Source organism: Acipenser ruthenus, chromosome 52 (genome assembly GCF_902713425.1).
Source record: "Acipenser ruthenus chromosome 52, fAciRut3.2 maternal haplotype, whole genome shotgun sequence".
NCBI lineage: Eukaryota > Metazoa > Chordata > Actinopteri > Acipenseriformes > Acipenseridae > Acipenser > Acipenser ruthenus.
Window position 1 is genome coordinate 6,393,005 of NC_081240.1, and position 18,209 is coordinate 6,411,213.

General features: G+C 38.8%; 1 protein-coding gene across 1 annotated transcript; it reads left to right on the plus strand.

Annotated features, from left to right (window-relative positions):
• The first annotated feature begins 11,663 nt into the window (after positions 1 to 11,663).
• Positions 11,664 to 17,919, plus strand: LOC117432935 (tripartite motif-containing protein 16-like). The gene is made up of 6 exons (XM_059016309.1): positions 11,664 to 12,306; positions 13,534 to 13,629; positions 13,906 to 14,139; positions 14,294 to 14,453; positions 15,023 to 15,088; positions 16,757 to 17,919. Exons 1-6 carry the CDS (start codon positions 11,719 to 11,721, stop codon positions 17,281 to 17,283), a joined length of 1,671 nt encoding a protein of 556 aa, XP_058872292.1. The 5' UTR covers positions 11,664 to 11,718; the 3' UTR covers positions 17,284 to 17,919.
• The last annotated feature ends 290 nt before the right edge of the window (positions 17,920 to 18,209 follow it).

Genomic DNA, 18,209 nt, shown 5'->3' on the forward strand with positions numbered 1-18,209 from the left:
TGTGTTGATTTCCTGGAGTTGTGTAAAGCTCTAAGAGGTGGGGTTTTGGACTGAGGCCAGCTTTAGACAAGCAGGCTGAGCAGAAACTGCTGAATCAGTGTGAGAGGGGCGGAGAGGAGAGAGTTGTGAGTGGGACTGGTGTTTGAAAAATGCATTGTCACAGTAACCCTTCTATAGCTACAGTATGTATTTGACTGCACTAGACCTTCACTTCTGTGTTGGTCTGAATCCTCAGAAGATCACAAGGGAAGTGAGTTTGGTGAAGTTCGATCTTCGTGGGCATTAATCCACATCTCAAAGTCCATTAGACCTCAACCACAAACTTGTCTCTGAGCACCAACTGCTTTCTTCCCTCCAGTTCAGGGCAAGCTTGAGGCACAGAGTCTGAACTGCTCACACACCCCTAAGAGAACGTGAAGGGAGGTCCCTCCAGTCCAGGGGAGGCTGTATATTATGATAACTAGACATGTTCTAGTGTTATCAGACAGGGTGTGTACGTTACTGACATACTCAGTGCTGATTTCATGAGTTAAAACCATTTTATACAGAACAGACACTCAAACAAAGCTTACAATCAATGGACCTACTTTTCAAATCTGTGCACTATTTGTTTTATTCATTTCAGACAATGTCTTCCCTCTCATCTGCAGAACATCGTTCTCTCAAGTCCCTTCTTGTTTTGCTGTTGCTCGTTTTGTTTTCCACACTTCTTTATTTTCACTCTCTTTGACTCAGGTGAAGCCCATTGATCCTGCAGCCCCCACACTGGTTTCCTCTCCCCGTTCACTTCCTTCCTTTCTGTGTTACAGGTAATAGGACCCCACCTCCTGACCCCCTTCATCAAACATTTCAAACAGATTTCATTTCAATCAGCCAAGCTGCTGTGTTTTTATGAACAGATACAATTGTTCATTTTGAAAACTCTCCTGATAAATAGATATTAATGAACACTCATGGGGACCACACTGAGGTTAAAGGTTTAAACGTCATCATGTTCTTTACATTTCTTACCTGATGAGGATTTTCTGTTGCTGTTTCTGATTAGAATTTATTCACGGTGCTTACTAACTATTTAAGCAAAACATTGCTTCTGTTTGACTGCTGTGTTAGAGTGTCTAGTCTGTACAGGAATATGAGAAGGATGGAACTCCAGCCATTGGAATAGTTGCGTCAATACCCTCGATTCACCATGAAGTGTGATCCTGGGCTGGAATCACAATATGTGCATTCAATTTCCCAGCAATGACAGACACAACAGAACAGCACAGACCTGTCAGCACTTATTGATGCTAGACCCCTGCGATATGAGAACCAGGCAGAGCCGCAGTGACTGCTTCAGTTGTTCTCCAGATCCCTGGCATGGATTCTGGGACGTATAAAAGCTGCATCTCCCTGTTGCCAGTCAGTTTCAGTTCCAATGGTAGAACAGCACATCAGATCCTATTGCAGTAACTTTGAGAGAGGGCTGACAGTAGGAAGTGCTCGCTTCACTGCCGTATCCAAGACTGCACACAATCCTGATGTTTCATTCACAAGGAACAACAGTCTCCACAGTGATAGGACTCTCTCTATGTGTGGCTCATTCTGGAGAACAGACTTCCACCCCAATGCAATAACATACAAGTTTCCTGGCAAATTACATTTAATAGAGAAAAGTGTAAAGTACTGCACGCAGGCAATAAAAATGTGCATTATCAATATCATATGTGAGATACTGAAATTGAAGAAGGAATCTATGAAAAAGACCTAGGAGTTTATGTTGACTCAGAAATGTCTTCATCTAGACAATGTGGGGAAGCTATAAAAAAAGGCCAACAAGATGCTCAGATATATTCTGAAAAGTGTTGAATTTAAATCAAGGGAAGTAATGTTAAAACTTTACAATGCATTAGTAAGACCTCACCTCCAATATTGTGTTCAGTTCTGGTCACCTCGTTACAAAAAGGATATTGTTGCTCTAGAAAGAGTGCAAAGAAGAGCAACCAGAATTATCCCAGGTTTAAAAGGCATGTTGTATGCAGACAGGTTAAAAGATTTGAATCTATTCAGTCTTGAACAAAGAGTGATCGGATTCAAGCATTCAAAATCCTAAAAGGTATAGACAATGTCGACCCAGGGGACTTCTTTGACTTTTTTGACCTGAAAAAAGAAACAAGGACCAGGTGTCACAAAAGGGGCATTCAGAACAGAAAAAATGAGGCACTTTTTTACACAGAGAATTGTGAGGGTCTGGAACCAACTCCCCAGTAATGATGTTGAAGCTGACACCCTGGGATCCTTAAAGAAGCTGCTTGATGAGATTCTGGGATCAATAAGCTACTAACAACCAAACGAGCAAGATGGGCTGAATGGGGCCTCCTCTCGTTTGGAAACTTTCTTATGTTCTTATATTCTTATGAAGGAATTAGTGGCTGATGGGAATCACCGAGGGATGATCACGCATCCCTCCAGAACAATTTAAATACCTTGCAGACTCTCAATCTGCCAGGACCAATCACTGTCATCTGGCTGGCCTGGGGGCCCTACACCCTACTGACAGTGGTATGGCAGGTGATTCAGTCCCAGGGGGGTCCTATACCCTACTGACAGTGGTATGGCAGGTTTATCAGTCCCAGGGGGGTCCTACACCCTCCTGACAGTGGTATGGCAGGTGATTCAGCCCCAAGGTGTCTGTTTTGACACTGATGTGCTCGTCTGTCTGTTTATATGTTGTTTCTTGAAGGGTTTTTAGGCTCCTCTGTAACAGTTCGTTCTTCACTCTTCAATAATAGCAATGCATTGGAGCAGCTGTCCAGCAGATATTTAACATGATTCCCTTTGATTGGAATTGAAGCAGCTCACTGTCACTCTGTCACTGTGTAATATTGCATTATACTGGAGAGGAATCCTGGGTTTGTCTGCAGGCATTGCTCTCTGATGAAAGCCTAGCTGACGGACGTCAGAGCGTTTTAAAATGGAGAAGAAACCAGTTTGCAGTTCTGAGTGTGGCTCTTAATTATTACCAATGCTTCTGATTATTTTACAGTCGCTCCTGAATTAAGCAACATCACTTGTGTTGAGTGAAATTCTGTAAAATGTCACTTTTGAATTCAATAAGACGATGTACTTTCTTCGATTGTATTTATTTCTGTTCATTTTGACAGTAAAATAAATCTAATATATGTGAAGGTTTAGTGTAAAAAGTAGAATTCAAATCCAACACATCTTACCATGCAACCCCCTCCTGTCACATATCACGTGTTATATATTATATTTGAAATGGTTAGGATACACAGGTCCTTATTATCACAGCGTTTATGACTGGTAACATTAGAGCTATCAGGGTCGTTACTGATCTGAAGAGCAATGCAGGGGGATTCCTCAGTGCTGTAAAATGCTCTAAGAAACACCTTGATCAAAGGGAAGCCGATATCCAACAATCCTTGTTTGAGAAGTTTAAACTGCAGTTCTTCGTTTCTGACAGCAGGGGGGCGACAATGTCTCAATGTTGGAGGTATCATATTCGGATTTATCTGTTCGCTAAATGTTGATGCCAAGTGTGAAATAAGGATTTATGTTCCATGTATTTCTTCACAGAATTATTTGTTAGATTCCCAGATTTAACGTGTCAGCTTTAAATGTTGACTTGCCAAGTGTAAAAAAATTAAATTAAACACTGAAGCATTTTTTTTTCGGATTTAATTGTCATTTTAATACGTGTTTTCAACAATTTTAAATAATATCTGAAAGTACACATTTCAAAATGTTTAAATATGTCTTGTTAAAATGTATGTATTAAGCTAAAACTGATTTTTTTAAAAAGTTAAATCTGGAAAAAAACAACACTTAGTTAATACTTGTTTTTTTTTCTTACACTTGGTGGTTCAGCTTTTCTTTATTCTGAAATTGTGGAATTTAGTGCCAATTAGCGGCCACGGTTGGTATTTTTCCCAAAAAGAAAAGTAGAAAAAACAGTCCAAGCTTTTTTCAGCACATGCAAAGGAGGAACTCATTTGACCAATCAATATGTATTTTTCATGAGCCGCCTGCATAGACTGTATATGAGACCGCATTTTAGAAGCAGGTATAACTGTAGGCATACATGTCGTTGACCAGAACAGTGAAGCGACTCCATCAGACCCCAGAACCAAACCACCACATTACAGTCTAATTAATTATTAACAAATACGTTTCTGTTGATATTTGAGTTGTTTAGTTTAATTCATATTTTTAGTAATCTATAGGCTGACTTCAGGGTCACCGTTTAACATAATAAAACATCAGAGTTTTTTTTCTCAATTTGTAGGAAATGGATTGTTCAATATTGATAAGACAATAAAACGCAAACTTGAGTAAGGAATGGATTATTTATTACACAGGCTAATCATTAGCAACGTGAATATGTTAGTTAACATGGATTTGGTTTTAGAAATCTATGTATTTATTGTTTCATTTATTTTAGAAGAATAAGAAAACAGTTTCATATTTGTCTTGTTTACTGACTGGATGAATAAGTCAGCTCTATATTAACACAAGTCCTGCAGACTCTGCTGTGTAACATACCTTACTATCCCAGTTATATTATCAATATATGTTAAATGAGGGGGTGGGGGTAGTAATTGACCTTTACATTTAAAAACATAAGAACATAAGAAAGTTTACAAACGAGAGGAGGCCATTCGGCCCATCTTGCTCGTTTAGTTGTTAGTAGCTTATTGATCCCAGAATCTCATCAAGCTGCTTCTTGAAGGATCCCAGGGTGTCAGCTTCAACAACATTACTGGGGAGTTGGTTCCAGACCCTCACAATTCTCTGTGTAAAAAAAGTGCTTCCTATTTTCTGTTCTGAATGCCTCTTTATCTAATCTCCATTTGTGACCCGTGGTCCCTGTTTATTTTTTCAGTTTGAAAAAATCCCCTGGGTCGACATTGTCAATACCTTTTAGAATTTTAAATGCTTGAATCAGATCGCCGCGTAGTCTTCTGAGTTCAAGACTGAATAGATTCAATTATTTTAGCCTGTCTGCATACAACATGCCTTTTAAACCCGGGATATTTCTGGTTGCTCTTCTTTGCACTCTTCCTAGAGCAGCAATATCCTTTTTGTAACGAGGTGACAAGAAGTGATCACAATATTCTAGATGAGGTCTTACTAATGCATTGTAAAGTTTTAATATTACTTCCCTTGATTTAAATTCAACACTTTTCACAATATATCCAAGCATCTTGTTGGCCTTTTTTATAGCTTCCCCACATTGTCTAGATGAAAACATTTCTGAGTCATCATAAACTCCTAGGTCTTTTTCATAGATTCCTTCTTCAATTTCAGTATCTCCCATATGCTATTTATAATGCACATTTTTATTGCCTGCATGCAGTACCTTACACTTTTCTCTATTAAATGTCATTTGCCGTGTGCCTGCCCAGTTCTGAATGCTGTCTAGATCATTTTGAATGACTTTTGCTGCTGCAACAGTGTTTGCCACTCCTCCTATTTTTAGTATTAATAAATAAGAAAATGTCACAGTTAGTTAAATTCATTTTTTTATTAGATCACATTACTAAAATCTGGAAAACAACCAGAACAAACATGTTTGCCATATTTAATGGAAATCGAAGAAGAAAAAGTAGAAGAAAACACACACACACAATAAAGCTTAAGTTCACTTTTTTAAAATTGTTACAGCACTGACTACTGGATGCTATTTTTTAAATATATATATATATATAAAACATAACAATTCTTAAAAAAGAAATGAAATACAGTTCTGGCGAAAACATCTGACTATATTTAACCACATATGTAATAATAAAGTGTACCAATAAACACTTCCTGTGTTAACTGTTATTCAGTAGCACTGTTTGTGGATGAAGACTCAATTTTAGCTTTTTTTTATTGAAGAATAATTTTTTTTTTTTTAATTTTTGAGAATTTCGTTTATTTTTTAAACTAGGATCCCTGGTAATTACTAAACATTCAGCTGAAATATGAATCAATCAATTGTTCATTTTCTTTACTCAAGTGAAACCCTTGAGATCACATTCTCATTTCAATAACGCCTTGTTACCAGACTGTGCCTTTTAGAAAGAGCTCCGTTTGGAGCCCAAAGTAATACTCTACCCATAATGCAATGCATGTCATATCCACAGATATTGATGCGTGTTATTGTTACAATGTTTAGCAACAGTGATGTAAACACTAAAGGCCAGGTATCATACAACTTAGTATTTTGCTTAGAAATATCATTAACACTTTAAAACTATTGTATATATACACAGTTGTCATCAAAAGTTTACATATCCCAATGGAAATTTATCATTTCTAGAAATTTCTCAAAAACAAATAATTATAGGAAAAATCTTTTGAAGCAATAGTTTTGTAAACTAAAGTATGTAAACTTTTGACTACAGCTGTATATATACAGGGTCACAGCCATGAAAAATGACAAGGCGCTTGCCCATGCACATTGGAATATTAATAAGCTGGATTTGCTAACCTGCGGGCTGCCAAGGGAATGTATTATTCCTTGTTATTAGGCTGATATGTACTTCTTTCTAATCAACAGTAATACTTTGCCTCACATATAGGGACAATCAACATGTTTCACATGAAACCCATTTGTTGCTAAAAACAAAGTTCAATACAATGGTTTTCTTACAACACAAAACTGTCTAGTTCAGCTGGCAGATTTTTACAGTGGAATCTGTGCAGGAGGGTCATTGTGTCAGAGACGCCATAAAATGACAGAGTGCCGGCATTAAAGTCCAGATACACTCTTATTCTACGGGAGTGGGGGGCAGTTATTGCTGTTTCATTGTTATTGTGCTGGGCAGTGTAATTGGAATCAGAGCAGAACAAACTCCAGGACTTGTTATTGAATCCAAGTATACAGGAATGATCCCCTCCTTTCCTGCTGATTCTTTTATATGTGACTCCTATGTAAGACCCTCCCCCACTGCACTCAATCTCCCAGTAACAGTGAATCCCAGACAAACCCCCTCTGCAAAGCACTTGGGCATACACGTCAAATCTTTCTGGGTGATCACCTGGATATCTCTGGGTCTCTCCCCTCCGTGTCACCTTTCTGTTCCCTTCAGACAGACAGAGCTTTCTATATGCTGTGTTGGGGTCCAGTGTGAGCTGACAGGAATCTGATTCAAGAGAAGAGGATGGATACAGGAGAGATGGTTAGAAAAGTCAAATCACTGAGAAAATCTCCACTAGGTTTGAATGGTACGGAACCAACAAAAAGACTGATAAATACATATAACAGCTATAATGGCTGTTTCTGACATGAGGCTACAACTTGAAAACAGAAGAGGCATTGAGGTACAAAGGTACAGAAGGGATTATTTGTATTATTTTGGGTGAGTTTGTGTGAATTCATTTTACAGCTGGCAATCAATGCACAAAGTAATGATGCTAATCATTGTAAAATATTATACTCTCCCCTGCAACAAGTATTGGGACTGATGAATAATTGCAGATTCACTGAGTTTGGGGCATTTGCTGTCTTTTTTCCCCCACTCAGACCCCTTGCTTACTAAATATCTTGAATAGAATATCGTCCACTCTTCAAATATCTGTCTAATATTTTAATGAGAAATCCATCACACAAGTGCAGTGATACTGTAATATATATTTACTAATAGCGTAGGGTGACCTTTATAATTGCTCTTATTTTAAATAATTCTTATCCATTTATATTACGTGTTCTTACTGGACTTTACTAATATAAGTAAATATTTACTAGAAGTTTTAACTGCTCTTAGTCAAACTGTATTCTTTATGTTGTTGTTACCTGAATTTGATCTTATTGTACTTTCAGAACTGCTCTTACCTGTATTATGATATTCTGTAATGTGATATTTTATGAAGCGATAACTTGTGATGTGATATTTTATAATGCAGTACTTTGTACTGTGATACTTTGTAACAATTGTAAGTCATCCTGGGTAAGGGTGTCTGCTAAGAAATAAATAATAATAATAATAATAATAATAATAATAATAATAATAATAATAATAATAATAATAATAATAATAATCAGGGATAGCTGTTCATTTTACCACAAATCTGATTTTACATGTATTGTACATGTATTAAAAGATGGGATGATTATCTATTCAAGGATACCAAGATATTTTGCTTATTTGTTTAAATCAGGAACCAGGCTTTGTTTGTTACACAATTTAACTATGGTATGATATGTAAGATATGATATATGATAATAAAACATATTCAAACATGATATATAAGTTACACAATAAATAGTAATATAACCGTATCAAAATAGTGAAAATGAAAAGCAATTGAACCGAATAAAAAGAAACCCCAAATCAACCAGAAACTACAAATATAAACCCAATCCATAATAAATTAGGCTGAGAAATTAAAATAGGTTTCAGTACAGTATTCAATTCAATGCACTAATTGATCTAATGTAAAACTAGCTAACATTTTATAAATAGACACACTAAATATCCTGGTGAATCCTTATCATCTAGGACAGCTACAAGGAAATGGTTCAAACCCTTACCTGTTTCCCAGTCCTTTCTGTCTCAGCTGGGACTGTATCATGGGTCTTGTGTTCCTTGTCTGCACACAGCCAGCAAATACACGTCTGATCGGTTCTACAAAAGACCTCAAAAATATTTAGGTGTTCAGCACAAAGCTGAGAACAAGATAAGAACAAGTAAAGTGCATTTAAGGAATGGTGATAAGTGTCCAAGGGGAAAAACAGAGGAGTTCTACAGATACTTTCTGAAGAGGTGAGTCATGGAATGTGGTCAGGGACTGGACAGTCCTGACATTTGTAGCATCAGTGTCACCGGTCTCAGCATTAACTTCAGTGTCATTGGTCTCAGCATTAACTTCAGTAGCAGTGAATCAAACGCATGTCTCTCAGTGAAGGTATAAACACATCTACTGATTCATATTTATAACTTCTATTCTTCCTGCCCTTTTAATATCACATATTTCTACAGTGTGAAAATGGTCATTTTAGGTTGGTGTGGTTTTGCTGGGAGCCAATTTGTTTTAAATAATATGGGTCATGAAATTTCAAACATCATCCAAGGTGGATCGCTGGCTAAACAGTTAGCGACATATATTACTTTGCAGTTTGCATTAATAGTCATTAGACTTTATAAGATGATAACTTTCACCTTCATAACAGATATATACAGTGCCTATAGAAAGTCTACACCCTTTCAAAATGCTCACCTTTTGTTGCCTTATAGCCTGGAATTAAAATGCATTCAAATAGTTTTTTTTTCATTTATCTACACATCCTGCCCCACAACTTCCAAGTGAACAAAAATATTCTAGAAGTCTGTAGTTAATTAATTAACATTAATTAAAAATAAAAACTGAAATAGTTTGGTTGGATAAGTGTCCACCCCCTTGTAATAGCAATCCTAAATTAGCTCAGGTGTAACCAATTGCCTTCAATATCACACACCAAGTTAAGTGGCCTCCACCTGTGTTAAATTGTAGTGATTCACATGATTTCAGGATAAATTCAGCAGTTCCTGTAGGTTCCCTCTGTTGGGTAGTGCATTTCAAAGCAAAGACTCAACCATGAGCACCAAGGCACTTTCAAAAGAACTCTGAGACAAAGTTGTTGAAAGGCACAGATCAGGGGATGGGTATCAAAAAAATAAAGTCTTGAATATCCCTTGGAGCACGGTCAAGACGATTATTAAGAAGTGGAAGGTGTATGGCACCACCAAGACCCTGCCTAGATCAGGCCGTCCCTCCAAACTGGATGACCGAGCAAGAAGGAGACTGATCAGAGAGGCTACCAAGAGGCCAATGGCAACTTTGCAAGAGCTACAGGCTTTTATGGCCAAGACTGGTCAAAGTTTGCATGTGACAACAATATCCCAAGAACTCCAAAAAATCTGGCCTGTATGGTAGGGTGGCAAGAAGGAAGCCATTACTCAAGAAAGCTCACCTTGAATCCCGTTTGAAGTATGCAAAAAAAAAACACTGGAGATTCTGTAGCCATGTGGCAAAATGTTTTGTGGTCTGACAAAACTAAAATTGAATTTTTTGGCCAAAATGCAAAGCGTTATGTTTGGTGCAAACCCAACACAGAGCATCACCCAAAGAACACCATCCCTACTGTAAAGCATGGTGGTGGCAGCATCATGTTATGAGGATGTTTCTCATCAGCAGGGACTGGAGCACTTGTCAGGATAGAAGGGAAAATGAATGGAGCAAAGTACAGAGAAGTCCTTTAGGAAAACCTGCTGCCCTCTGCAAGAAAGCTGAAACTGGGACAGAAGTTCACCTTTCAGCATGACAACGACCCAAAGCACACAGCCAAAGCTACACTGGAGTGGCTAAGGAACAAAAAGGTAAATGTCATTGAGTGGCCTAGTCAGAGCCCCGACCTAAATCCAATTGAAAATTTGTGGCTTGACTTGAAGATTGCTGTCCATCAACGCTCCCCAAGGAACTTGACAGAGTTTGAACAGTTTTGTAAAGAAGAATGATCAAATATTGCCAAATCTAGGTGTGCAAAGTTGGTAGAGACCTATCCCAACAGACTCACAGCTGTAATTGCTGCCAAAGGTGATTTCACCAAGTATTAACTCAGGGGGGGTGGAGACTTATCCAATTATGATCTTTCAGTTTTGTATTTTTAAAATATAATTTTTTTTCTCAGTAAAACCTTTTTTCGCCTTAACAGTGTGGAGTATGGTGTGTTGATAAGTGGAAAAAATCCTCATTTAAATGCATGAAACTCTGAGGCACTGACACAACAAAATGTGAAAAAAGTTCAAGGGGGTGTAGACTTTCTATAGGCACTGTGTGTATATATATATATATATATATGATATGGAGGGTTTTTTTTAGACAAATTAGATTTTTGCCTTGGTAAAAATGCATTCCTAGCTACACCCCTGGTTATTGCTGCCTTTAAAAATCCAACACGCTATACTTGTTATTATTATTATTATTTATTTCTTAGCAGACGCCCTTATCCAGGGCAACTTACAATTGATACAAGATATCAAAGTATACAGATATCACATTATTTTTACATACAATTACCCATTTATCCAGTTGGGTTTTTACTGGAGCAATCTAGGTAAAGTACCTTGCTCAAGAGTACAACCGCAGTGTCCCCCACTGGGGATTGAAACCACAACCCTCCGGCCAAGAGTCCAGAGCCCTCACCACTACTCCACACTGCTGCCCTATGACAGAAGTTATACAGAAACTGTGACAGAAGTTATTGACAGAAGTTATACAGTAACGACAAGTAAAGAGATGCTGTTCAAACCGTTGTAAAAAAAAAATACGGTCAGTGTAACAGAACTTTCTAAGTTTACATATTATAGATTTTAGACAGAAACACAAAGTTAGACTCATCAGCCCTGCTGTTTAATTCCTAATCTTAATATTGTAAATATTTGCTTGGATTTACAATATCATATAATATGCTGTCCTGAATCAATCTTTCATTGTTAAATGAGGGGTGTCATGATGGGGGGGGGGGGGGGGAGGGATAGTTGTTAAAGGGTTACTGTGACAGTCCCACTCTCAACTCTCTGCTCTCTGCCACTCCCACACTCATTCAGCAGATTCTGCACCTCCTGCTTGTTTAAACCTGGCCTCAGTCCAAAACCCCACCTCTTGGAGTTTTACACAATTCCAGGAAATCACAGCACAGTGAAGTTTCGTTTGTAGTGAAATCGTCAGTCTCTCTGCCTCACTACAGCAGAAATGGCAGAAGCAAATATTCTGGTAGCAGAGCAGCAGTTGTTGTGTGCAGTGTGTCTGGAGATTTTGAAGGACCCAGTCGCTATTCCATGTGGACACAGTTACTGTATGGGGTGTATTAAGAACTGCTGGGATCGGACTGAACATAGACGTTTCTACAGCTGCCCTCAGTGCAGAAAGACCTTTACCCGAAGGCCTGTTCTGCGCAGAAACACCATCCTGGCTGAAATTGCTGGAGAATTCAAGAAGAGAAGGCTCAATCCTCCTCCTGCTCAATGTTACGCTGGTCCTGGAGATGTGCCGTGTGATGTCTGCACTGAGAGAAAGTTTAAAGCTGTGAAATCCTGTTTGACATGCCTGGCCTCTTATTGTGAAACACACGTCAAGCCACACTATGAGGGTGTTGCTTTCAAGAGGCACAAACTGGTCAACGCTATTGAAAATCTGGAGCAGAAGCTTTGTGCTGAACACCAGAAGGTTTTTGAGGTCTTTTGTAGAACCGATCAGATGTGTATTTGCTGGCTGTGTGCAGACAAGGAACACAAGAGCCATGATACAGTCTCAGCTGAGACAGAAAGGAGTGTGAAACAGGTAAGGGTTTGAAACATTTCCTTGTAGCTATTCTAGAAGATAAGAATTCACAGGATATTTAGTGTGTCTATTTATAAAATGTTAGCTAGTTTTATCATTTTGAGACCAATTAATGCATTGAATTGAATATTGTATTGAGACCTATTTTACTTTCTCAGCCTAAATTATTATGGATTAGGTTTATATTTGTAGTTTCTGGTTTATTTGGGTTTTCTTTTTATTCGGTTCAATTGCTTTTCATTTTCACTATTTTGATACGGTTATTTTACTATTTATTGTGTAACTTATATATCATGTTTGAATATGTTTTATTGTCATATATCATATCTTATATAACATACCATAGTTAAATTGTGTAACAAACAAAGCCTGGTATCTGATTTAAACAAATAAACAAAAGCATGTGCCCAAAATACATATGAAATGCAATCTACATTAGAGAAAGCAGCTTCAGTTGTCTAGGTGCCTGTCATAAGCTTATGTAATGTGACACACGCTGGATCAGCAACAGTTCTCAGTTAGCAGTGTGACAGAGCAGCAGCCCTGTCCTTGTAAAGAGTGTGTGGGAGAATGTAAGGTTAGCAGGGACAGGGTTAAACCTGTCCCTGCAAGCAATCACAGGTGTGGCTATTTCCCAGATAGGTAATTGATGCCACACAGGCAATTCTGTGTCTGAGTCACTCTCCCTGCCGATAACACCTGGGCCTTGATGCTAACCTTACCACAAGTAGTAAGAGCCAGTGCCATCTAGTGGACAGGTGCTGTAAGTCAAGTGTCCTGTTGTATTGCTGGCAGCTGTGCACTAGATGGCGCTGGCTTTTGCCACAATGCAGGCATGTTGACTGATCTAGCCTGTCTGCAGATGTCTATAACTGGCAACGAGACTGAAGATCAGCTTCTGAACTCAGGTTAAGGCCCCATAACATAGACTCATTAGAATAAGAATTGAGTATCGCAATAAGACCGCTCCGAATCACTGAAAACATCACAAGGAGATGAAGAGACAGTGAAAAAAAGATCATGTAATTTGCTACATTCCATTTAATTAAGAATTATTCTGACAGTTTACATAGCATACCTTTAGATATTGACATGTAGGGTATCTGTTTGCATAATGTCTGTATCGTTAATCTAATTCCATATTAATGGGAGCGGTGTGAATAACACAGCTTGCTCTGAAATAGTCTGTATTGAGAAATGTTACTGTGTCACTGTGTTTCTACACAGAAGAAGCTGGGAGAGACACAGACACAAATACAACAGAGAATCCAGGAGAGACTGAAAGACGTGGATGAGCTGAAACAGGCTGTGAAGTCACTGAAAGTGGGTATTAACAAGAGGGGGTTATTATTATTATTATTATTATTATTATTATTATTATTATTATTATTATTATTAAGAAAAATAAATGGAACAAACTGTATTTTGAAATATTAAAAGATTGAATCCTGTCACTTGTTATCCATTTACACATCCATTAGAACAGATTTCTAAACTGATCAATGGACTTGCGCAAATCTGCCGAAGTCTACAGAATATCGCTATGTGTTTCTGATATGAGTTGTAAGGATGTCTCCCGTACTGTGTTATTTCACTCAGAGATCTGCACAGAGGGAAATAAAGGAAAGTGAGACGATCTTTACTGAGCTGATCCGATCCATTGAGAAGATCCACAATGAGGTTACTGAGCTGATTGGAGCTAACGAGAAGGCTGCAGTGAATGAGGCTGAAGGACGCATGAAGAAACTGGAGCAGGAGATTGCTGAGCTAAGGAGGAGAAACGCTGAGCTGAAACAGCTTTCAGAGACAGAGGATCACATCCATTTTCTACAGGTAACATCACTGCTTGTTAGAAAATCTCAAGTCCATAACTGGGACGGTTTCAGACAGACCTCTCCAATTGAATGAATCCTTGCTTTTCCCCAGGAATGTTTTGGACCCCATTCTGTTTCACTGAAAACTCCTTTTCTCCACTTTCCTGTTGTAGAATTTCCAGTCTCTCTGTGCCCCTCCTGAAGCTGGAGACTTACCCAGCGTTACTGTCAATACAGACATCTCTTTTGGGGCTGTGAGGAAAGCTGTATCTGTACTTAAAGACCATATTGAGAACTTCTGCAAGGGGGAATTAGTCAAAATAACCACAACAGGTTGGTGTGAAATAGATTCCTTTGGTAGAGATTTCTCAAACAGACCATGGCTTGAGGAGGGACAGGACTTGCAAGACATTAATAAAGACCTCTTGCAGATTGTTGGCTATATGAATATTGCAGATGTTTTATTTCAAATGATTTCCCCAGGTTGAAACGCCCCTGCTCATTTACAGTGACATCCCAAGTGATGAGAGCAGGAAGGGAGTTTCTTATTATTTGTTTATTTAGCAGACACCTTTATCCAAGGTGACTTACAGAGACTAGGGTGTGTGAACTATGCATCAGCTGCAGAGTCACTTACAACTACGTCTCACCCAAAAGACGGAGCACAAGGAGATTAAGTGACTTGCTAAGGTCACACAGTGAGTCAGTCGCTGGGGGGGATTTGAACCGGTGACCTTCTGGTTACAAGCCCTTTTCTTTAACCACTGGATCACACAGCCTCCTTAAGCTTCTAGTGCATTACATGAGAAAACAACACAATAGCATTTAAACAGAGAGAGAGGGATTCACACATTAAACAACACATGTTTCAATTCTATTTCTCTCTCTTTTTTTCGACCAAGTGAATGAAGTTGCAGTTTACAGTCTGCAGGCTCCAGAGCCAAGGAACAGAGCTGAGTTTTTAAAATGTAAGTCTGTTTTCACTGAAACATTTAATTGAAAGACGTGTCACTCCATTGTGAGAAGAGCTAACACTACAGAACAGGGAGGGGTGGAGCTTGAGGGCAGCAATTATTATTATTTATTAGTAATTGTAAACCATTAATCTACACTCCTCTCCAACAGACAACAAATTGTTTCAGATGAATACATGCAGAATGACTGGGAGAGGGGCATTTGTTGTCTGTTTTTCCACTCAGACCTTTCTCTCCCTAAATATCTTGGTATCCCTGAATAGAAAATCATCCCATCTTTTAATACATGTACAATGCATGTAAAAGCAGTTGTGGGGTAAAATGAACAGCTATCCTTCCCAGTCATCCTGTGCTGGTAGTAAATGTATATTGTAGTATCACTGCACTTGTGGGATGGATAGCTCATTATATTAGACAGATATTTGAAGAGTGGACAATACTCTATTGAAGATATTTAGTAAGCAAGGGGTCTGAGTGGGTAAAATATAACACATACCTAGTAGGAACATTAAGTGAACTGTAATTGTATGCAGAGTTACATTTGATTGGTTCCGATTCAAGAAGTTTGATAAGATCGAGGAATTATAATGAACAAAAGAATCAAACAGCAAGAGGGCTTAATTAAAAGCAGCAGCAGTTTTTTGAAGACAGAAAAATAAAAAGAGAGAACTTCTCCAAATTCAGAAATAAATACAGTAAGGTTGATTATCAACCTTAAACATCACAGTCTAAATATATTTGTCTATAAAATAGGAGGGAGGAGGGGGGAGGGAGGAGGGAGAATGGAGGAGATATCATGAACCAGGGAGGAGGGAGAAGGTAGGAGGGAGCATATAGGAGTGAGCAGGGAGGAGGGAGCATGAAGGAAGAAGTAGAGTGGAGGGAGCATAGAGGAGGGAGGATGGAGGAGAGAGCAGAGAGTATGGAGGAGGAAGCAGGAAGGAAGAGCATAGAGGAGAGAGCATGGATGAGGGACTATGGACAAGGGAGCATGGAGGAGTGAGGAGGGAGCAGGAAAATGGGAAGAGGGAGGAGGGAGAATAGAAGAGGGAGGATTGAGGAGAAAGCAGAGAAAAGGGAGAATGGATGAGGGAGCAGGAAGCATGGAGGAGGGAGTAGTTAACATAAAAGAAGAAGCATGGAGGAGGGAGCAGGGAGAAGGGAGCATGGAGGAGGAATGAGGCAGCAGGGAGAATGGAGGAGGGAACATAGAGGAGGGAGCAGGGAAAAGGGAGGACAGTGGAGGGATTTTAGTGGATGATATTCTATTCAAGATATTTACTAAGCAAGGGGTCTGAGTGTTGAAAATGGAAACAAATACCCCACCCCAGTCATTCTGCATGTATTCATCTGAAACAATACTAGTTGGTGGGCAGTGTATAATATTTTACAATGAATAGCATCATTACTTTGTGCATTGATTACCAGCTGCAAACTCATCCAAAATATACAAACAATCCTATTACTCCCTTCTGTACCTTTGTACTTCAATGCCTCTTCTGTTTTCAAGTTGTAGCCTTATGCCAGAAACAGCCATTATAAAAAGAACCTGTTGTAATATGTATTTATAAGTCTAACTTTTGGTTGGTTCTATGGAGATTTTCTCAGTGATTTGACTTTTCTAACCCTCTCTCCTCTACCCGTCCTCTTCTCTTCAATCAGATTCCTGTCAGCTCACACTGGACCCCAACACAGCGCATAGAGAGCTCTGTCTGTCTGAAGGGAACAGAAAGGCGACATGGGGAGAGACCCAGAGATGTTCTGATCACCCAGAGAGATTTGATTACTATCTCCAGGTGCTTTGCAGAGAGGGTTTGTCTGGGACTCACAGTTACTGGGAGATTGAGTGGAGTGGGGGAGGGGCTTATATAGGAGTTGCATATAAAGGAATCAGCAGGAAAGGAGTGGACCTTTCCTGTGTCCTTGGATACAATGACAAGTCCTGGAGTTTGTTCTGCTCCGGTTCCAGTTACACTGCCCGGCACAATAACAATGAAACTGCAATAACTGCCCCACGCTCCCCGAGAATAGGAGTGTATCTGAACTTTAATGCTGGCACACTGTCATTTTATGGCGTCTCAGACACAATGACCCTCCTGCACAGATTCCAAACCACATTCACTGAGCCGCTCTATCCTGGGGTTTATATTTATTTTGGTTCCCCTGTAACAATCTGCCAGCTGAACTAGACAGTTTTGTGCTGTAAGAAAACCTTTGTATTAAACTCCCTGTCTGTCCTCTCCACTCCTCGGGTGAAGGGAATTTTCAATCTGACAAAACTTTGGATGAAAGTTAGGGGGTAAAACGGCGCCACCTGCAGAGTGAAACAAGGTGAATTATTTGTTTTTACACTTGGAGCCGAGGCAGCCTCATTTTTACAGTTTAATCTCTTTCAGGTTAGTGTTTTTGTAATTGTAAACACTCACAAGTGTACAGCTGTTTCAGCATAACATGTTCAATATGTCCTGAGTATTTATTGATTACAAACACATAAATAGAACCAAGTGGCAGACTTAGTTGGCATCTCTGCACAGTGCTAGAATTCCCACAGCAAGTACTGATAAGTATCTCTTAAGTTGTTTGTAGATCACTAAATAATTCCACAATGTCTTCCTATATTGCACTTCCATTGGCTACATAGGTCTGAAATTTAGTTTATTGTTTATTAATTTATTGTTTATTGTTATTCAAAGCACTGTTTAAGGTCAATCTATATATAATCAGGTTTTAAATTAAACCCAAAACACAAATGTAAATAAGCACCATTTTAATAACCATTTTTTATGTTTCTGTACTTTTCTTTAAATGTTTTGTAAAGTTTTTAATTTTCAATAAATGATTTGTTCTGCACCTACTTCTGAAATTAACATAAACTAAGTGGTCTGTCAACAGCAGCTGCTCTCTGGAAACGTGACGTGCACAGAAAAGCTTTGGAGAAAATGTTAAACACACATAAAATATATTCTACTATAACAATAACCACACAGTGTTGCTTTAACTAAACAATACCAGCAGACCAGCCTATTTCATACAGGTCTTTGTCCAGTGACTACTGGGTCTGGTGTAAGAAGAAAAAAACAGTAATTCAGCCTATTGTATCTTTCAAAGGTTTGCC

Coding starts and splice junctions, on each gene's coding strand:
- LOC117432935 (XM_059016309.1), top strand. CDS start 11,719: ATGGCAGAAGCAAATATTCTGGTAGCAGAGCAGCAGTTGTTGTGTGCA. Junction 14,140..14,293: donor ATCACATCCATTTTCTACAG/GTAACATCACTG, acceptor TTCCTGTTGTAG/AATTTCCAGTCTCTCTGTGC. Junction 14,454..15,022: donor AGTCAAAATAACCACAACAG/GTTGGTGTGAAA, acceptor TTTTCGACCAAG/TGAATGAAGTTGCAGTTTAC.